Source organism: Physeter macrocephalus, chromosome 15, assembly GCF_002837175.3.
Source record: "Physeter macrocephalus isolate SW-GA chromosome 15, ASM283717v5, whole genome shotgun sequence".
NCBI lineage: Eukaryota > Metazoa > Chordata > Mammalia > Artiodactyla > Physeteridae > Physeter > Physeter macrocephalus.
Window position 1 is genome coordinate 26374890 of NC_041228.1, and position 17414 is coordinate 26392303.

At 38.6% G+C, this 17414-nt stretch overlaps 1 protein-coding gene across 1 annotated transcript in view; it reads left to right on the top strand.

Annotated features, from left to right (window-relative positions):
- Window positions 1–17414, top strand: part of PKHD1L1 (PKHD1 like 1) — a 153645-nt gene that overhangs the window by 77099 nt on the left and 59132 nt on the right. Inside the window, exons 41-50 of the mRNA XM_007114624.2 lie at window positions 1265–1439; window positions 2393–2549; window positions 3290–3446; window positions 4926–5005; window positions 5477–5606; window positions 6845–6974; window positions 11017–11258; window positions 12346–12482; window positions 14487–15516; window positions 16871–17062. Coding sequence (XP_007114686.2) covers window positions 1265–1439; window positions 2393–2549; window positions 3290–3446; window positions 4926–5005; window positions 5477–5606; window positions 6845–6974; window positions 11017–11258; window positions 12346–12482; window positions 14487–15516; window positions 16871–17062 — 2430 coding nt within the window. The remainder of the gene's footprint in view (window positions 1–1264; window positions 1440–2392; window positions 2550–3289; window positions 3447–4925; window positions 5006–5476; window positions 5607–6844; window positions 6975–11016; window positions 11259–12345; window positions 12483–14486; window positions 15517–16870; window positions 17063–17414) is intronic.

Here is a 17414-nt window from a genome sequence, read left to right on the forward strand (position 1 = left end):
CTAGGCTTATAATATTTTCCAAGATTCATGACATTTGGGTTAGACTGAATTGTTTTTTGTAAATTGCAGTTTTTCTGTTTATCACATAAAGAGCATGCCAAATGGTGAACATGTTTTTAGTTCCTATTGGAGTATTAACTTTTCCTTAAACGGGGGGATAGTATAATGGTTATGAGGGTGAACTCTGGTAATTCGTTGCCAAGATTCAAACGCAAGCTGTGTCTTTGGGCAAGTTATTCAAGCTCTCTGTGTCTTAGTTTCCTCTTCTGTAAAAGGAAAATGATCACATTAGCCTACTTATTGTGAGGCTTGATAAGTTAATGTATGTGAAGTGGATAGAATGATATCTGAAACATGATATGTGATTTGCTATTATTATTACTCTTATTTATTTTTACTTAGTGGTTAAAAGCCTGGGCTCTAAGGAGCCCCTGAATTTGTTTTGCCACTAACTGTCACCTCAGCTAAGTAACTTAACTCCTCTCTGTTTCAGCTTGTCCAGCTATTGAATGGAGACAATATTAACCCTAGTTCAGTGGGTTACTGTGAAGTTTAAGTATCTGGTATTTTAAGTACACAACAGATTTTAATTATCTAACAAAATTTAAGAAGAACTAAAGAGAATAATATAGATGAATAAAGGATATGGTTTATGTACAAACATTTTTTAAAACATTAACAAAATTTGATGAAGCTTTTCTAAACATTTTTGCTTCTTCTGACTTCTTAAAGAATACTGAAGAAAATGTAACATTTTTGTGACTGGGCTTACTTATTTCAACATCAGAGTTTGTATTCTGATTTTTTTTCTTAATGCAGTAATGCTATAAAGATTTGTCAAGGTTTGTTTGCCTTAACAATAGCTCCGCTTCTTTTTTCAGCGTTTTTGTATTGAGTTTTTGTAGCTTTTCTGTCTGTTACCTCACTTTCAGCCGTCAGCGTGCTTGCTATTAGCCGTTCTTCCTTTCTTCCTCTCTAATTTGCAGTGTTGAATCCTCTAGCGCTGGAAAACCAAACAGGCAGGTTTGTAGAATTGTCTACAATAAGAGGCTCTGAGGGAGGATCTAAGGGTTTTTCCCCTGTTGATAATGTGCGTGAATTTTGTGATGTGTTGGACTATTGCTAGAGATCTTTATTACTTCACATAGAGCCTGTGAAAGTGACTTTGGGAAAAGGAAGATGTTATTCAAAATATTGGGGGGTTTTGGACATGAATAAGGGCCTGATGGCAGAATCGAACTCAGTTTGATTCCTCTTATCATAGGCAGGGGACCCAAGCAAGCCTGTGAAGTGAGTGTGGTCAATGAGAAGAATTCATCTCAGTCCACGACTCCTTTTATATACACCATGTCAATGACTCCACTCATCACTGAAATAGCTCCCAAGAGAGGCAGTACAGCAGGGGGCACCAGACTTACAGTCCTGGGATCAGGCTTCAGGTACTGTCTTCACATGCATATGCATCAGTGCATCTTTCCGACTCCAGCCGTTATGCCTGCTTTCTCGTGCGCCAGGACAGTGTTTGAACAGAGTCATGTAAAGTCTACCCACCTGCTCAAAAGCCACACTACATTTACTGACTACATACTCTGTGTCAGGAACCTTTCTACCCCATAGAAACTTCCTACCTTACCTTCTTAGGTATTGTTTAATACCATTTTATGGCTAGAAGACTAAAATTAGAGAGGCTAAATAACTTTCCCCAGATCTTAGTAAGTAACATCACAAGTATAAATCACCTCCCTGTTATGCTTTCCCCAGAATCTCATCTCCAGCCATCATCTGCTTCATTGGCTCAATGAAACATCTCTTCATCCATTTCACTGTAACTGTTTAGGTTCCTTCTTCATAAACATATTCATTATTTTGGCTCAGATTTTATGTACTGCCCTATCATCATCCTTCAAGTACATAAGTTTGACTTCAAAACCCCAGATCATTTAACTCATAGCGGGCAATGTTAATTCCTCAAGTACCTGTAACTATGTTGGACTTGCATTTTTACATGGAGATTAAATTCCAAAGTCTGTGAATGTGACAAAAAATGTCACATAGGCAAGATAATTGCTGAAAGTGTCTAACATAGGTGCCTGCTTGGAGACCAATGTAGAATTTCTCAATAGTTTGAACCCAAGCAAGTTTTTCTCCAGCACTGCAATACTTGCTAGTTTGTACAGTTTTATTTCCTGACCTCGTAATCTCTTTGTTTACTTTTTTCTCAACAAATATTTTGAAGTTTTACTACTGAAAAAAAGTGTCAGTCTGCACTTTGATAGCTCATAGGTAAGATCATTATTTTTACAGTAATGCATATGAATAATAGGGTTTGACAATGTGACCTAGAAATTTGAGAAAAACGTCAATGTTTTGTTTTCTTTTTTTTACTTTACAGTGAAAATATACAGGATGTTCTTGTTACCATAGCTGAAGCCAAATGTGATATTGAGTATTCCAACAAGACATATATCATCTGCATGACAAACGCCCACACTCCTTCAGGGTGGGCTCCAGTGCATGTCAACATCAGAAGCATCGGCATGGCCAAACTGGTAACAGTGCTGTTGGATAGAGTAGTCTCAGCAATAGAAAAACTAGCCTTATGGGAGGTGAAGTAATTGGTAATGGAGTTGTTGGGGGTTTTTTTGTCTGTGTTGGGTCTTTGTTGCTGCGCATGGGCTTTCTCTAGTTGTGGCAAGCACGGGCTACTCTTCTTTGTGGCACGCGGGCTTCTCGTGGTGGTGGCTTCTCTTGTTGTGGAGCACAGGCTCTAGGCGCGCGGGCTTCAGTAGTTGTGGCACGTGGGCTCAGTAGTTGTGGCTCGCGGGCTCTAGAGCGCAGGCTCAGTATTTGTGGTGCGTGGGCTTAGTTGCTCCGCGGCATGTGGGATCTTCCTTGTTCAGAGATTGAACCTGTGTCCCCTGCATTGGCAGGCGGATCCTTAACCACTGCACTACCAGAGAAGTCCCATTAATGGACTTTTTACTTTGTTAATGTCTCCAAAATATAACTAAGATGTGACTGTAATACATTTAAAGTAGGTTATTTTTTTGGCTTGTTACTAAAATTTTATTATTTCAGATTTCTAATTATTCTGGATTGCAGGGTAATTGGTAATAGCTTTTTTAGTTTTTTATTATTGTGAAATTAATCAACAGGCAGCTGTAACATATTTAAAGTAGGTTATACTTAATGAAAATGTTCATTGTTTTAGATTTCTTCATTTTGAGGAATTAAATGAAGAATTGTGATAAAACCTCTCAATTTAAACATCTCTCGTGTTCTGTTACAGGATAATGCTGACTTCCTATATGTGGATGCTTGGTCCTCCAACTTCTCGTGGGGAGGAGCATCGCCCCCAGAGGAAGGCTCACTAGTTGTTATTACAAAAGGACAGACAATTTTGCTGGATCAAAATACCCCTATCCTGAAAATGTTGCTTATTCAGGGTAAATTTCTGAAAATCTGTTTATTAGACTCTGCCTGTGAAATGGTTCTGTGAAGTTAATTTAATCGAAATTCATGATTATGAACATCCATAGTTGTATCATGTTTTGAATACAGAGTGTAGTACTGAGTTCTTTACATTAAGTATTATAATCCATTTGTGGTTATGAAATTTTTTACTGCGTTGCAACCAGAATCTTTTAATGAAATAGAATAGAAAATATCTGAGTGTACTGCATCTTTTATATGGGTAAGCGTCTTTTAAAGTCAAGTGTTTCATGAAACTTTTGTTTCAATAACTCTGTGTGTGTGTGTGTGTGTGTGTGTGTACGCCAATGCACGTGGAGTGGATTACAACAGTAAAAAGGTATTTCTCATTTAGAAAAACACTAGTATAGTGGGTCCTAGGGGTTATAAAAATCATAGAGATTTGTTAAATTCTATACTAAACGACTCCCCTGCCTCCTCTTGGATGCCACGTTGTGATTTAACCTTTGCCTGTGAACCTGCTTTCAACTGTTACCCGAAGTTCTCTCTGCTTCTTTTTTTTTTTTTTTTTTTTTTTGTTGTATGCATGCCTCCCTCTGCTGTGGCCTCTCCCGCTGCGGAGCACAGGCTCCGGACGCGCAGGCCCAGCGGCCACGGCTCACGGGCCCAGCCGCTCCGCGGCACGTGGGATCCTCCCAGACCGGGGCGCGAACCCGGCTCCCCTGCATCGGCAGGCGGACGCGCAACCACTGCGCCACCAGGGAAGCCCCTCTCTGCTTCTTAATATCCTATTTTTAATACAGCAAGCTAAGTAACCAGAACTGTGACAATTGTGTGTAAAAGAAACAATAATTGGCAAGAGTAAAACACTTGAGGCTTCAGTATATAAACTTTGCCATAATGGTTTTAGCTGTTCATAGGTCTTTGCATTTTGTTTTTGTTTTAACTTCTGGGACAATAGCAGTGTTTCAGTTATTTGAAGTTATTAACTATTGAACCTTTGGACAGGTAAAGTTTCACTGGCCACAAATTTACATCAGTCTCTTAAAAAATGTTTCTCAGCACATTCTTTAATAATGCTAATCAGGCTATAGCTGTTGCTAGTGCAAATTAGTGGATAAAAGTTCAGACCTAATGTTGGCATTGCAGTAGTTTATAAAAAGTGTTTTTCTTTTATTTTAATTTTTTGTTCTTAATTTATATTTTGAGGTCCTGTGTTTGTAGAACTAGAATTCATGTAGCTGCACTATTTAATAGCATTTAAAATAACAAATGATCAAGGGGGAATAATCTGCCCTGGGGTTTGATTTTCTAGCAGCTCCCTGGGTCTTGTCTGAAGTTTTTATACTTCATGTTGCCAAAGAGCTGAAGTAAAGTGACATGCATAGTGACAGCAGATAGGAATAAGAAATGAAATTTTAGTGTATAATTTAATAAATAGCTTTTAATAAGAATATTCCTTTTGATATATTTCAAAATCGTATGGTTTTTAGGTGGAACTCTAATATTTGATGAAGCTGACATTGAACTTCAGGCAGAAAATATTCTAATTACAGATGGAGGCATTCTTCAGGTATACGAGAGAACTTGATCTGTATTCGTTGCTAACCTCTCCATTTCTTTTTAAAATATTATGTGTAAAATGGACAGTTAATTATGCTAAACTCTCACTAGTTTATCTTTGTGTAGGTCTCTGTTCTTAGCATAAAATCTTTTTTCTGGATTTTAAAAGTTCCCTGGAATATTTTTGTGCTTTTAATGGGAAGATAGAGCATTTTCATAGAGCAGAATTTTAAATAGAGCAGAAAAAAAAATTAGCTCTGAGATGTGGCTAAAGTCAATCAGTATACTTTCCAAAGGTCTGGCATAGTATATTTGGCTGACTGGAAAAATGTAAGGTTTATCTTCTGGAGGAAAGATACTGAGAATGGAACAGTTGATTCTCAAAAGAGAGGGGAGAAAAGAAACGAATTTGCTTTTGAATGATTAGAGTTGTGGATAATGAGTTTTACTTTCTGAATGATGCTTGTGAAATCCCTTGCAGATTGGGACGGAAGCCTCCCCATTTCAACACAAGGCGGTCATTACCTTGCATGGGCACCTGCGATCTCCTGAGCTCCCGGTATATGGCGCCAAGACACTGGCTGTGCGGGAGGGAATCCTGGATCTGCATGGTACGGGCCGAAAGGGCTCAAGGAACTGGTCCAGGAGAGACTAGCCAGGAAGCCAGAGATAATCCTCCTGATAACTCTCTTTAAATGAAACCTTGCCAAACTTCTCCTGTCTTTACGTGTTCCCTCTTTACCCCTCTTTATCTCTTCCCTCCTTTATCCAGGTTAGGTCAACCCCTACAGACCACCAAGACTCACAACCAAGGCCACTCCTAGGAAGCCCTTCCATCACATCCTTTGCCTAATTTAGCACTTGAAACAGTTCATACTGATTGTTTTCTTTATTCATCTATCTAAACAAAAAGGCATTAAGTCTAGAAGCAGAAATTATAACCTTTTTTTTTTTTTTTTTTGCTGTACGCGGGCCTCTCACTGTTGTGGCCTCTCCCGTTGCGGAGCACAGGCTCCGGACGCGCAGGCTCAGCGGCCATGGCTCACGGGCCCAGCCGCTCCGCGGCATGTGGGATCCTCCCGGACCGAGGCACGAACCCGTATCCCCTGCATCAGCAGGCAGACTCTCAACCACTGCACCACCAGGGAAGCCCCTATAACTTCTTATATTTGTATTTTAAAATGGGCTCTTTCTAAAATATAACTATAAATTTATATTTGCACTGTTCTATAGCTGTATATACTGTGGAAAATTATCAGCAAATAAAAATGATTATGATCATGTTTGAGGTATCAGTGTAGCATTATTTAAAGGAAGCATGGTGTGAATCCGTTTTATATGAAGTCTTCTATATTGCAATAATCTACCTCTTTTATAGGTTTAGAATATATAAGCATGATACCCCATTATGATCATAAATGTCCTACATTATGCTAAATATATACACTAATAGAATTTTCAGAAATTTATACATTTCATTTGTCTCCAGATTATCAATTTAAGCAATTCCTTTCAACAATGACAAAGATAATAGGCCTCTGCCCATTTTATCAGTAGTATCACACAATTTATATTGAGTTCATATAAAGAAGATTATCATAAATGGGATATGTCATTGCAGAAGGATTTTTTAAAAACTTATAGACCTGTACATGTTATTACAAACCTGATTATTACTTTTATAAAGCAAGCACTCTAAATGTTTCTTTTTTGAGAAAGGTATAAGATGCTTAGGTAAAATGAACTTTCTCAAAATTGATTCAATCCAGGAAAAGATTAAAATGCATGAAACTCTTAATATCCAAGAAAACACATCTGAGGAAATTCTCGGTTTGTATGTTGGCTCCAGGTCTGCCTGTTCCTGTGATTTGGACTCGTTTGGCTCTTACTGCAAAGGCAGGGGAAAGGACTTTGATTTTACACGACGCAGTAACGTGGAAACCAGGAGATGAGATTGTAATTGCAAGCACAGGACACAGGTATGATGTCTTCTGGACCCACTAATTTTGATTTAGAATAGAGATTTTTTTAAACTATGTAAACAAGGGATGATTCAGAAGGTCCACAACTATTTAATTTAAATTTGAAACCTAGAATAAAGAAGCATGAACAGCCAAATATGTATTTGACAAATACTAACATTGGGTTGACCCCCAGTGTGTTGAATTTTCATTGACTGAATTTACCATGAGAAAAAGTATAAATATATACTAATAAAAGATTTTAGTCATTTTCATGGTTAGGTTCCCATGTAAGATTTCGTTTGACAAAAGCATTCTGCTATTAAAAGTCAGTTGAAAACCTCCGAGTGAGAGCTTTAGCTAAGTACATCAATGCATGCAAAAATGTAAATGAGCTTCTTTGTGTGGGGCCACCAAATGACACATTTGAAAGAAGCTGGTGAACTCTTTCATATCTTACAGTCTTGGCAGTGGCTCCTGTGGAGCAAAATTGTTAGTAATGATTGAATAAAAGGGAGGAAATTATAGTATGAGTGATGACTAACGTGACCTTTTACATATCTGACATTTTACAATCGAGGCTGCTTATGACCCTTAATTTATTTAATTATATATTTTAGCAAATAAGAAATAAAAAGAACAAAACTAATACAGCTACACCAAGAATACTGGTGGGGAGAGGAAGCGAGAGGAGCCTTATTTTTGCTATATTGTTCAAATTATAAGTAATAGCAAAATTGGATATAGTTGATGCTGATCAGGGAACAAATAGTAATTTATGACAAGAAACAGCTAAATTATGTTAAGGTCGTGACTCAATATAGAATTAGAATTCACGGTGGCATTTTGAGTTTGTCATTTTCCAAGTTAAAGATAGACTTGCAGACGTTAGGAAGAGTTAAATACATCCTTAGCTTTATAAGCGCCCTTTTTTTCTCTGCCCTTAGAATTGCATAATGGCAAAATTAAAAAGCAGCAAAATGACAGGACTTACAAATATAATAGACAGTCGTCATTTATAGATTTTCTGGATGAAATAAAAGAGTAAGTTTAGAATTTAGTTTAGGGATATTTCATTTTAAGAAACAAGAATTAAAGAGTTTCCCACCAAATCTAACTCATTGTTCACTATTTAATTCATAAATCCTATTTCAGAGTTTGTAACGCAGGTGGTTAAGAGTACTACTTCTAAAGTCAGTCTGCTTGGGTCCAACCCCCGGCTATACCACTTACTAGGCCTGAGGTCATGTTATTTCACCTCTCTGTGCTTCTCTAAAATTGGAATGCTGTTAGTATGTATCTCAGAATTACTGTAAGGACTCAGTGAGTTAATATGTGTAAAACAGAGCAGAACTTGACTCAAAGTTAGTGCTAGATAAGTCTTAGATATTATTACAAAGGAAGAAAAGGTGCATTTAGGTGCATATAACATATAAAAATGCTTTTAAGAACCTTCTTTTGTTTTTTTTGTTTTGTTTTTGTTTTTTCGGCTGTGTTGGGTCTTCGTTGCTGCGTGCAGGCTTTCTCTAGTTGCAGCGAGGGGGCTACTCTTCATTGCGGTGCACGGGCTTCTCATTGTGGTGGCCTACTCTTCATTGCGGTGCACGGGCTTCTCATTGTGGTGGCTTCTCTTGTTGTGGAGCACGGGCTCTAGGCACGCAGGCTTCAGTAGTTGTGGCACGTGGGCTCAGTAGTTGTGGCTCACGGGCTCTAGAGCTCAGGCTCAGTAGTTGAGGTGCACGGGCTTAGTTGCTCCACACGATGTGGGATCGTCCCAGACCAGGGATCGAACCCATGTCCCCTGCATTGGCAGGCAAATTCTTAACCACTGCACCATGAGGGAAGTCCCTGGAACCTTCTTTTCTAAAGAAATCTCTGTTCATCTGAATTCAAGAGAATTCAGGAGAGGCCAGTCCAAATCACCTGAGGGATCTTGTACTATTGATACACCCTATCTCAAGCATCCTTAATCTTCACCTCTCCCTTCCCTCTCTCCCTATAATTCCTTCCCTGGGTCTTTTGGAATTATGGGTTTCCCCATCCACCCACCATCTTGAAAAAAAAAATGATAACTTTGGTCTCCTGTCTCTTCTAACTTCTCTCTCTCTCTCTCTCTTTCTGTCTGTAAATTATTGAACTGCTTAAATATTATGCCCATTTCTTCCATTTCATTCTTGCTATCCATTTTTTCCCTTTAAATCCTACCGTCTAATTTTGATCCTCATAAAAATTTTCCTAGTGACCTTCTATCATCATTCTTCGCTTCCTGCACATCACCAGGTTCTTTTGGTCCTTCCCTTGAAATGCCTCTTCCACCAGCTTTCTATGCACTCAGTTTAATTTAGACTCTCAGCCCCTCACCCTGGAATATTCCATCATCTTCCTATTTGGGCTCCATTCCTCTACCTTCTTACCTCGAATCATTCTGCATTGATTTATTCAGTCAGTGAAAAACTGTGATTGAATTGTGACACGTACTGGACCAAGTGCTCAGCATACAGAATGATTTAACGGGTGTCTTACCTAGAGGAGCAGACAGGTATGGGAAGGACAGAGAAGTAAATGGGGGGTAGGACTGCAGTGTGGTGACTGTGAGTGTTGATGGGGCGTCGCGCAGAGCTTACTGGGAATCCAGAAGAAGAGTTGGGAAAGGTGAGAGAGGTGCCTTTCAATGTGTTTCACATGCGACATTGTTATTTAAACTGGTAGTTAAAGGAGGAAGACGATTTGCCAAGGAAGAGAGGAATCAAAAAGGAATGTCAGTTTACATTCCCACCAGCGGTGCCAAGAGTGTTCCCTTTTCTCCATACCTTCTCCAGGTCCCCAACAACTAGCCTATCCAAACTATCTCATGTAGCTCAAAATTGACAGGACTCGGGAGGGGGAAGGGTAAGCTGTGGTGAAGTGAGAGAGTGGCAGGGACATATATGCACTACCAAATGTAAATTAGATAGCTAGTGGGAAGCTGCCGCATAGCACAGGGAGATCACCTCTGTGCTTTGTGACCACCTAGAGGGGTGGGATAGGGAGGGTGGGAGGGAGGGTGACGCAAGAAGGAAGAGATATGGGAACATATGTATATGTATAACTGATTCACTTTGTTGTAAAGGAGAAACTAACACACTATTGTAGAACAGTTATACTCAAATAAAGATGTTAAAAAAAAATTTGTATAAGGCATTAACAAAGAAAAAAAAAAAAGGAATGTCAGGAAGATACAGAGGTAACTCCTCTAAGGGCACCTCTATCAACAGCACCAATCACGCTTTAGTAGATAATACACAATCAGCCATAGAAACACATGTCTCTCTGAAGTCAGGGGCACTTTCTGCTTGGTATCCCCAGTACTTAACTCTGTGCCTAGAAAACAGGATGGACACTCAATAGGTCTTTGTTGGAAGGACTCAGTACATGAATGTGTATGTTATAGATTTGGCCAGCCCTTTTGCTGGAACTTGGTATGTGTTGAAGGAATGGGTAGAAATGAGAACTCCTGAGCTCACCTCAGTCGTTTCTTTTCCCTGCTCAGGAACCTCCAATGGATTCCCTCTGTAAGGGTTTCTCAGTCTCAGTACTATTTACATTTTGGACCAGATAATTCTTTGTTGTGTATCATAGGATGTTTGGGTACATCCTCGGTCACTACCTTCTAGTAGCAACATAGCACCCCCAACAAGTTGTGACAACCGAAAATGTGTCCAGGCATTACCAAATGTCCCCTGGAGGGATGAAAGCATCCCTGGTTGAGAACCACTGAGTGGGACCCTCCAAGTTATAAATGAATAGTTCTTTTGAATACTTAATAGAATTAGTCCAGTTCTGTGAACAAGTATAGCACTTGGAAAATATTTATTTAATTGAAATGCATCTGTAAAATTTATTCAGTTACTCTAAGAAAGAGTAAAATACTGTCTTCTAATTCCTCTTCAGAATATTGTATGACATAAAAAGTTTTCCTGTTTTACAAATGAGTGTTCAGAATAGCATAAAACAAATAAAGCAAAACACTGTTATGTTAATTTATATTAATTTTGAGAGTTTTTGGTTCAAATTTTTACAGACACAGCCAACAAGAGAATGAAAAAAGGACCATTGCATCTGTATCTGCTGGTGGCAGGAACATAACACTAATTAATCCGCTGAATTACACACACTTAGGAATCACTGTCACCCTCCCTGATGGAACTCTGTTTGAAGCAAGGGCAGAAATTGGAATTCTTACAAGAAATATTTTAATAAGAGGATCTGACAATGTGGAGTGGAATAACAAAATTCCAGCATGCCCTGATGGATTTGACACAGGTAGTTTTAGCAGCCTTAGTGTGTCGCCTAAAATGTTTGTAGACACTGCAAAAATATTCCCTGTATGCAAAATCAGCCCCTGTTGAGAACTAATGGACTTGGTTATGCTCTAGCAATAAATAAGCCCCAAATTTTAGTGATTAAAAATGATAAAGGTTTATTTCTCATTGATGCTACACGTGTCCAATATGGGTCAACGGGGGGGCTCTGCTCACTGTTATTTTCCAGGGTCTAGGCTGATGGAGACTTAATCTCAACATGGGTTTCCATGATCTCTGAGACAGGAGATGAGAAGGCTGGAGAGTTAAGCACCAGCAGTTTGTTACTTTGGTCCTGAAGTGACATGTGTCTCTTCTTCTCAGGTGTCAATAGTTGGAACTGGTTCTGTGGCTATAATTAACTTACCACAGTTCTCATATATATTGTATATATATGTATTTATAAAACTGTGTATAACCATATAAATGTATGTGTGTAGTTAAAAAGCACAGTGCACTTCACAAGTCTCTTTTAAATATTTTATGTAATCACTATTACCATTACAATCCCATAAGTACTTGAATAATAGCTGATACAGCTTAGATACAGCCTTTTCTTCGATGGGAAGCATAAGACAAAGCTTACTGATCAATGTCAAAAGACCTGTGTTCTGATTCCATTTCATCTGCGTGGTCTCACAAGGTCCATCGTGAAACCTAGTTTCATCTTGTTTAAAATATAAATAATTCCTGTTCTGCCAACCTACTATAGTTGTAAGAATTAAGTGAGATAATGCATGTTCTAATCTTGTACCAGTGTAAAATCTTATTAGCTATGTTAATCCCAAATCTTGGGGAAAATAAATTCAGCGATAATAAAACAAAATACCTGAGTACTTTAGGGGTCGCAAAGGTGAACAAGACAAGGCACTTACCTTCCTTACTATGCAGAGGAGGAGATAATGTGAACGCAAATAATTATGTTCCAGAGTGAGATTAAAATTATATGTGAATAAAAAGATTTAATTAGGTATGAGAAACAGTCTTTATATAATTAGAGGATTTTGACACGGTTTTTCTTTATGATATCTTAAAAAATATTTTTAAAGGTGAATTTGCTACACAGACATGTCTCCAAGGAAGGTTTGGAGAAGAAATAGGAAGTGACCAGTTTGGTGGATGCATTATGTTTCATGCTCCGATACCTGGTGCTAACATGGTAACTGGAAGAATAGAATACGTAGAGGTAAGAGGCATTATTGTTAGCGTTGTCCAAAGTTTTCCATACAATGAATGTGAATTGAGCACCTGCTTTTTGCCAGATGCTACTTATAATCTGGTAGAGGAGACATAAACAGATGATTTTAATACATCCAATTGTTCCCTCACATAATCATGCCAAATTTTTGTTTCTCTGTTTTTAGCACACCCCACATCAAATTCATTAACAAGGTCTATCCACTCTGCCCACAAAATACTGTATCCTGAACGTACTGTTTTTCTATCTTTTCCACCTGGTCCCTAACCCAAGCCACCATCACCTCTCACCTGGTCTACCGTGCTTTTCTCCTAACTCGTCTTCCTGCTTTCACCCTTTCTGCAGTGAAGTCTCCACACCACAGCCAAAGTACAATTTTTAAAATGTGAATCAGATCTTGCTACACACTGTGCAGAGCTCTTCAGTGGCTTCCTATTACACCTAAAACAAAAAGTCCAAGCCTTTTCCAAAGGATCCACGTGACCTGACCCCCTGCTGGCCTCTATCTTGTGTAATCTACCCTTGGCGCCTGCCACGCCAGCCGCATAGACCTCCCTGTGTCCCTTGCCCATGTCAGGCACATTCCTGTCTCAGTTCTTTGCACTTGCTCTTCATTCTGCTTGGAATGCTCCTCCACCAGGTACTTAAATGGTTCACACTCATTTCAGTCAGGTCTCTTCTCAAATGTTATCTCTTCAGAGAGGCTGTTCCTCACCACTTTTATTTGAAATAGCTGCCCAAACACCTGTTTTTCTTTATGAACTCATAACTCCTGATATATTTTTAATTTGTTTTTTATCTCTTCCTCTAGAACATAAACTCAGTTAGTTCAGATATTTTTGTCCTTCTGGTTTTCTGCTGATTCCTCTGTCGCTGGAACAGTACTTAGCCTATAGCAGATTCTCAATTGACTATTAATTGAACAAATATATAAATAAAAGAATAAATATGCAAGTTATGCCCAAGAGATCAGGAGCTCCTCTGTATCTTATTCATGTTCAGCCTATATAACCTGGGTTTAGCACAGTTTCTATCAAGTATTCAGTAAAAGGAAGGAACGGAGGAAGGGTGGAAGGAAGGATAGTAAAATCCATAAATCCATTAAATTTGGAACACCTCACTCAACTGCAGTGAGGGTGGCAGAGTCAATGACTGCATATTGTAAAAAAAAAAACCTTCTCCTAGGTTATGTTACACACATGTAACATCTGGATATGGAGTGAGTGAGGTTGCCAGTGTCGATCTGTATAGTAAATATTTTTAATAGTTAATTTTTATTTTTAGATGAAGAATGAAAATAAATAGATGCCCTACCATTTATTTCCAAACCTTATGAGATCATATTACACACACACACACACACACACACACACACACGCATCTTCTGTATTAGCTTATTAGATCGTAGACCTATTGAAAATATAGCAGAGTGGTTAATAAGAGCACCAACTCTATAATTAGACCAGTGAGTTTAAATGAAACTTTGTGACCATGAACAAGATACTCTAAATTTCACTTTCTTCATCTGTAAAATGAAGCTTATGATAAGTGGCTACTTCCTAAGATTGTGGTAAAGACTGTGACCATGCATGTAAGACATTTAGCAGAATATCTGGCACATGGTAAACATTCAAGAAATGTTTCTTATTATTAAAAAAGAATCAAAGTGAAGGAGAAAAAGAAGTCTTTTACGAGGTATTTTGCTGAACACGAAAGTTTCATAACAGCAAGGTGAAAAGCAGAAGAGTCGAAGATGGTTTTTGTTCATTCATTCATTTGATAACAAGTATGGGATGTTATAGATTGAATAAAACAAGGTGGGTTGGGGGTCAGATAACATTTTTAAATGATAAACAGGAATGATATGGGAGATATAAATGCATTAACAATAATTAATGTAAAAGTGGATATTATTTGGAAACAAGAAAGTATGCCAGGCAAACTCTGAGTCTGTGTGTATCACTAAATAGCTGTGATTTCTGGGCTTGACAGATATTCCATGCTGGCCAGGCATTCCGGTTGGGGCGATATCCAATACATTGGCACCTGCTTGGAGATTTACAGTTTAAATCTTATGTAAGAGGCTGTGCAATTCACCAGACCTATAACAGAGCTGTTACTATCCATAACACACATCACCTTCTGGTTGAGAGGAATATTATATATGATATCAGGGGGGGAGCATTTTTTATAGAAGATGGTATTGAACATGGCAATATCCTGCAATATAACTTGGCAGTATTTGTACAGCAAAGTACTAGTCTTCTGAATGACGACGTGACTCCAGCTGCATTTTGGGTAACCAATCCAAACAACACCATACGACACAATGCAGCTGCTGGTGGCACTCACTTTGGCTTTTGGTACCGAATGAACAACCACCCTGATGGGCCATCCTATGACCGAAACATTTGCCAAAAAAGAGTTCCTCTTGGAGAATTCTTTAATAACACTGTTCATTCTCAAGGTTGGTTTGGATTGTGGATATTTGAAGAATATTTCCCCATGCAGACAGGATCTTGTACTTCTACAGTGCCAGAGCCTGCAATATTTAATTCACTCACTACTTGGAATTGTCAAAAAGGAGCTGAATGGGTCAATGGAGGTGCACTTCAGTTTCATAACTTCGTGATGGTCAATAATTTTGAGGCTGGAATTGAAACGAAGAGGATCCTGGCTCCTTATGTTGGAGGATGGGGTGAAACCATTGGAGCAGTGATTAAAAATGCCAAAATAGTTGGTCATGTTGATGAACTGGGAATGGGGTCTGGATTTTGCACAATGAAAGGCCTGGTTCTCCCATTTAGTGAAGGGTTGACTGTATCTTCAGTACACTTCATGAACTTTGACCGTCCCAGCTGTGCAGCTTTGGGAGTGACATCCATCACTGGCGTTTGTAATGACAGATGTGGAGGCTGGAGTGCAAAATTCATTGACATCCAATATTCTCACACAACAAACAAGGCTGGCTTTCGATGGGAACATGAAGTGGTACTGATTGATGTTGACGGTTCACTTACAGGTAATGTGATGTTTTAATTTCTGATAAAATACTTTGGAAATATATTTTTTGTTTGTGTTAACACAGAGAGTTGAATTGTCAAAGCAGACTCAGATGAATCACAGATCTTAACTGGTGCCAAACTTTCCTAATGACTTAAGGATATAGGTCAACACTAGGCATAGATGAGATATCCTTTTCTAGCAAAGTCTCAAACTATCAGATGCAGCCTCCAAATATGTCCCTTTTCTCCTGCATTTGCACCTTGGTTTTGAATTAACAGCAAATTTTGAACAATATTTATGGAATATTGATCACAAAAGGAAGCCATTTCATTTGAGAATGCCTCCATTTTGTACTCAGTTAATTACGCAGAGGAAACTGCTTACACAACTACCCAGATTCTCCAGCCAGTCATGCCCAATAAATGTATAAATTCCGGGTTTATTTACATAAGCAACAGACTGGATGTATCCTGCTCAAGTACCTTAGAGGGAAGTAATAAGTCACAGGCCTGCTGTTAGCCTTTTTCTTTCCAATCTAAATTCTGAATTTGGAATTGATTCAAAGAATATGTGAACTCTAGTACAAAATTCAACACTCTTTGTAGGTTAAATCTTTTCTACCATTTTAAGCTCAGAGTAAGTCAAATCCTTTTGTAAATAATCATGGTTTCTAGAATTTAGCATTTTTATAAAATTTTAATGATAATGACTTGGCAAAATCAGATAGGAAGTGTGTCTGTGTGTGTGTGTGTATGATTCTGCATAATACTTTATAAGAGAGAGACAATTGACAAGTAAAGCTACAAATATTAACAGATATTTATTTTTGAAAGTCTTTGAAAGATGGAAGGTGCATCTCAATATTCAAACAGACTGAATTCTCAACTACAGTTGTTGACTTGTCTCCTGTTCTAATTGTGGCTTTAAGAGGGAGAACATTTAGATGGTTCTAATATTCAGAGCTTTGTGTGACCTTTATTCATTTACTTAATTCAGCTTAGATTCTTAAGTTCGTTGACAGTCCATTGGTTGAGAGCACAAGCTCTGTGGTCAAACTGCCTGGATTTGCATCCTTCCATGTGTCCTTGACCAAGTTACTTATCCCACATCCCATCCCCTACTTTGGCTCTCATGGGTGCTTCAGATCCCATGTTTCAGCTGCATCCATGATAAGCTCCCTGACAGAAGAGTCCACTGCAAAGCCGTTGTACAGGTCCCCTTACCCCATGCCAAAAAAAAACCCCAGGAACCTAGACTTTTAGATTGTATTCGTGGAACTATGGGTTATAGTAAATGTATGTTTTAGACAGTTTAGCTTTTTAGTTTTCTAACAAGAAATAGGAAGTCGACTGTTTGTGTTCATTTCCTAGGTCACAAAGGACACACTGTCATTCCACACAGCTCATTGCTGGACCCTTCTCACTGCAGTCAAGAAGCCGAGTGGAGCACAGGATTCCCTGGGTCTGTCTGTGACGCCTCGGTCAGCTTCCACCGTCTGGCATTCAACAAGCCTTCTCCAGTGTCTCTGCTTGAAAAGGATGTGGTTCTCTCAGACTCCTTCGGTAAGTAGAACACAATCATTTAAACCACTCATTTAAATATGTGTTCCTCAATTTTCATCATCATCTTCTTGAGAACACTGGGAAAAGCATAATATTTATATCAGTCAGAAATCAGGCAGGAAACAAATATCACACCCCAAAATGGGCTTGTGGGTATTGAATAAATGCATGGACCAGCATGACATTCTGCTGATTAAGGAACCTCGAGCCAATATTATGACAGACAGCAGGAAAGTTGACATAGTTTAGGATCAAGACAGTAAAAATATACCATTTTTTCTGCCACTGAAAGCAAATTATTTTGATTATCTTTGCTGATTGAAATAGGATGGGGGGAGCATCTGCTAGGTCA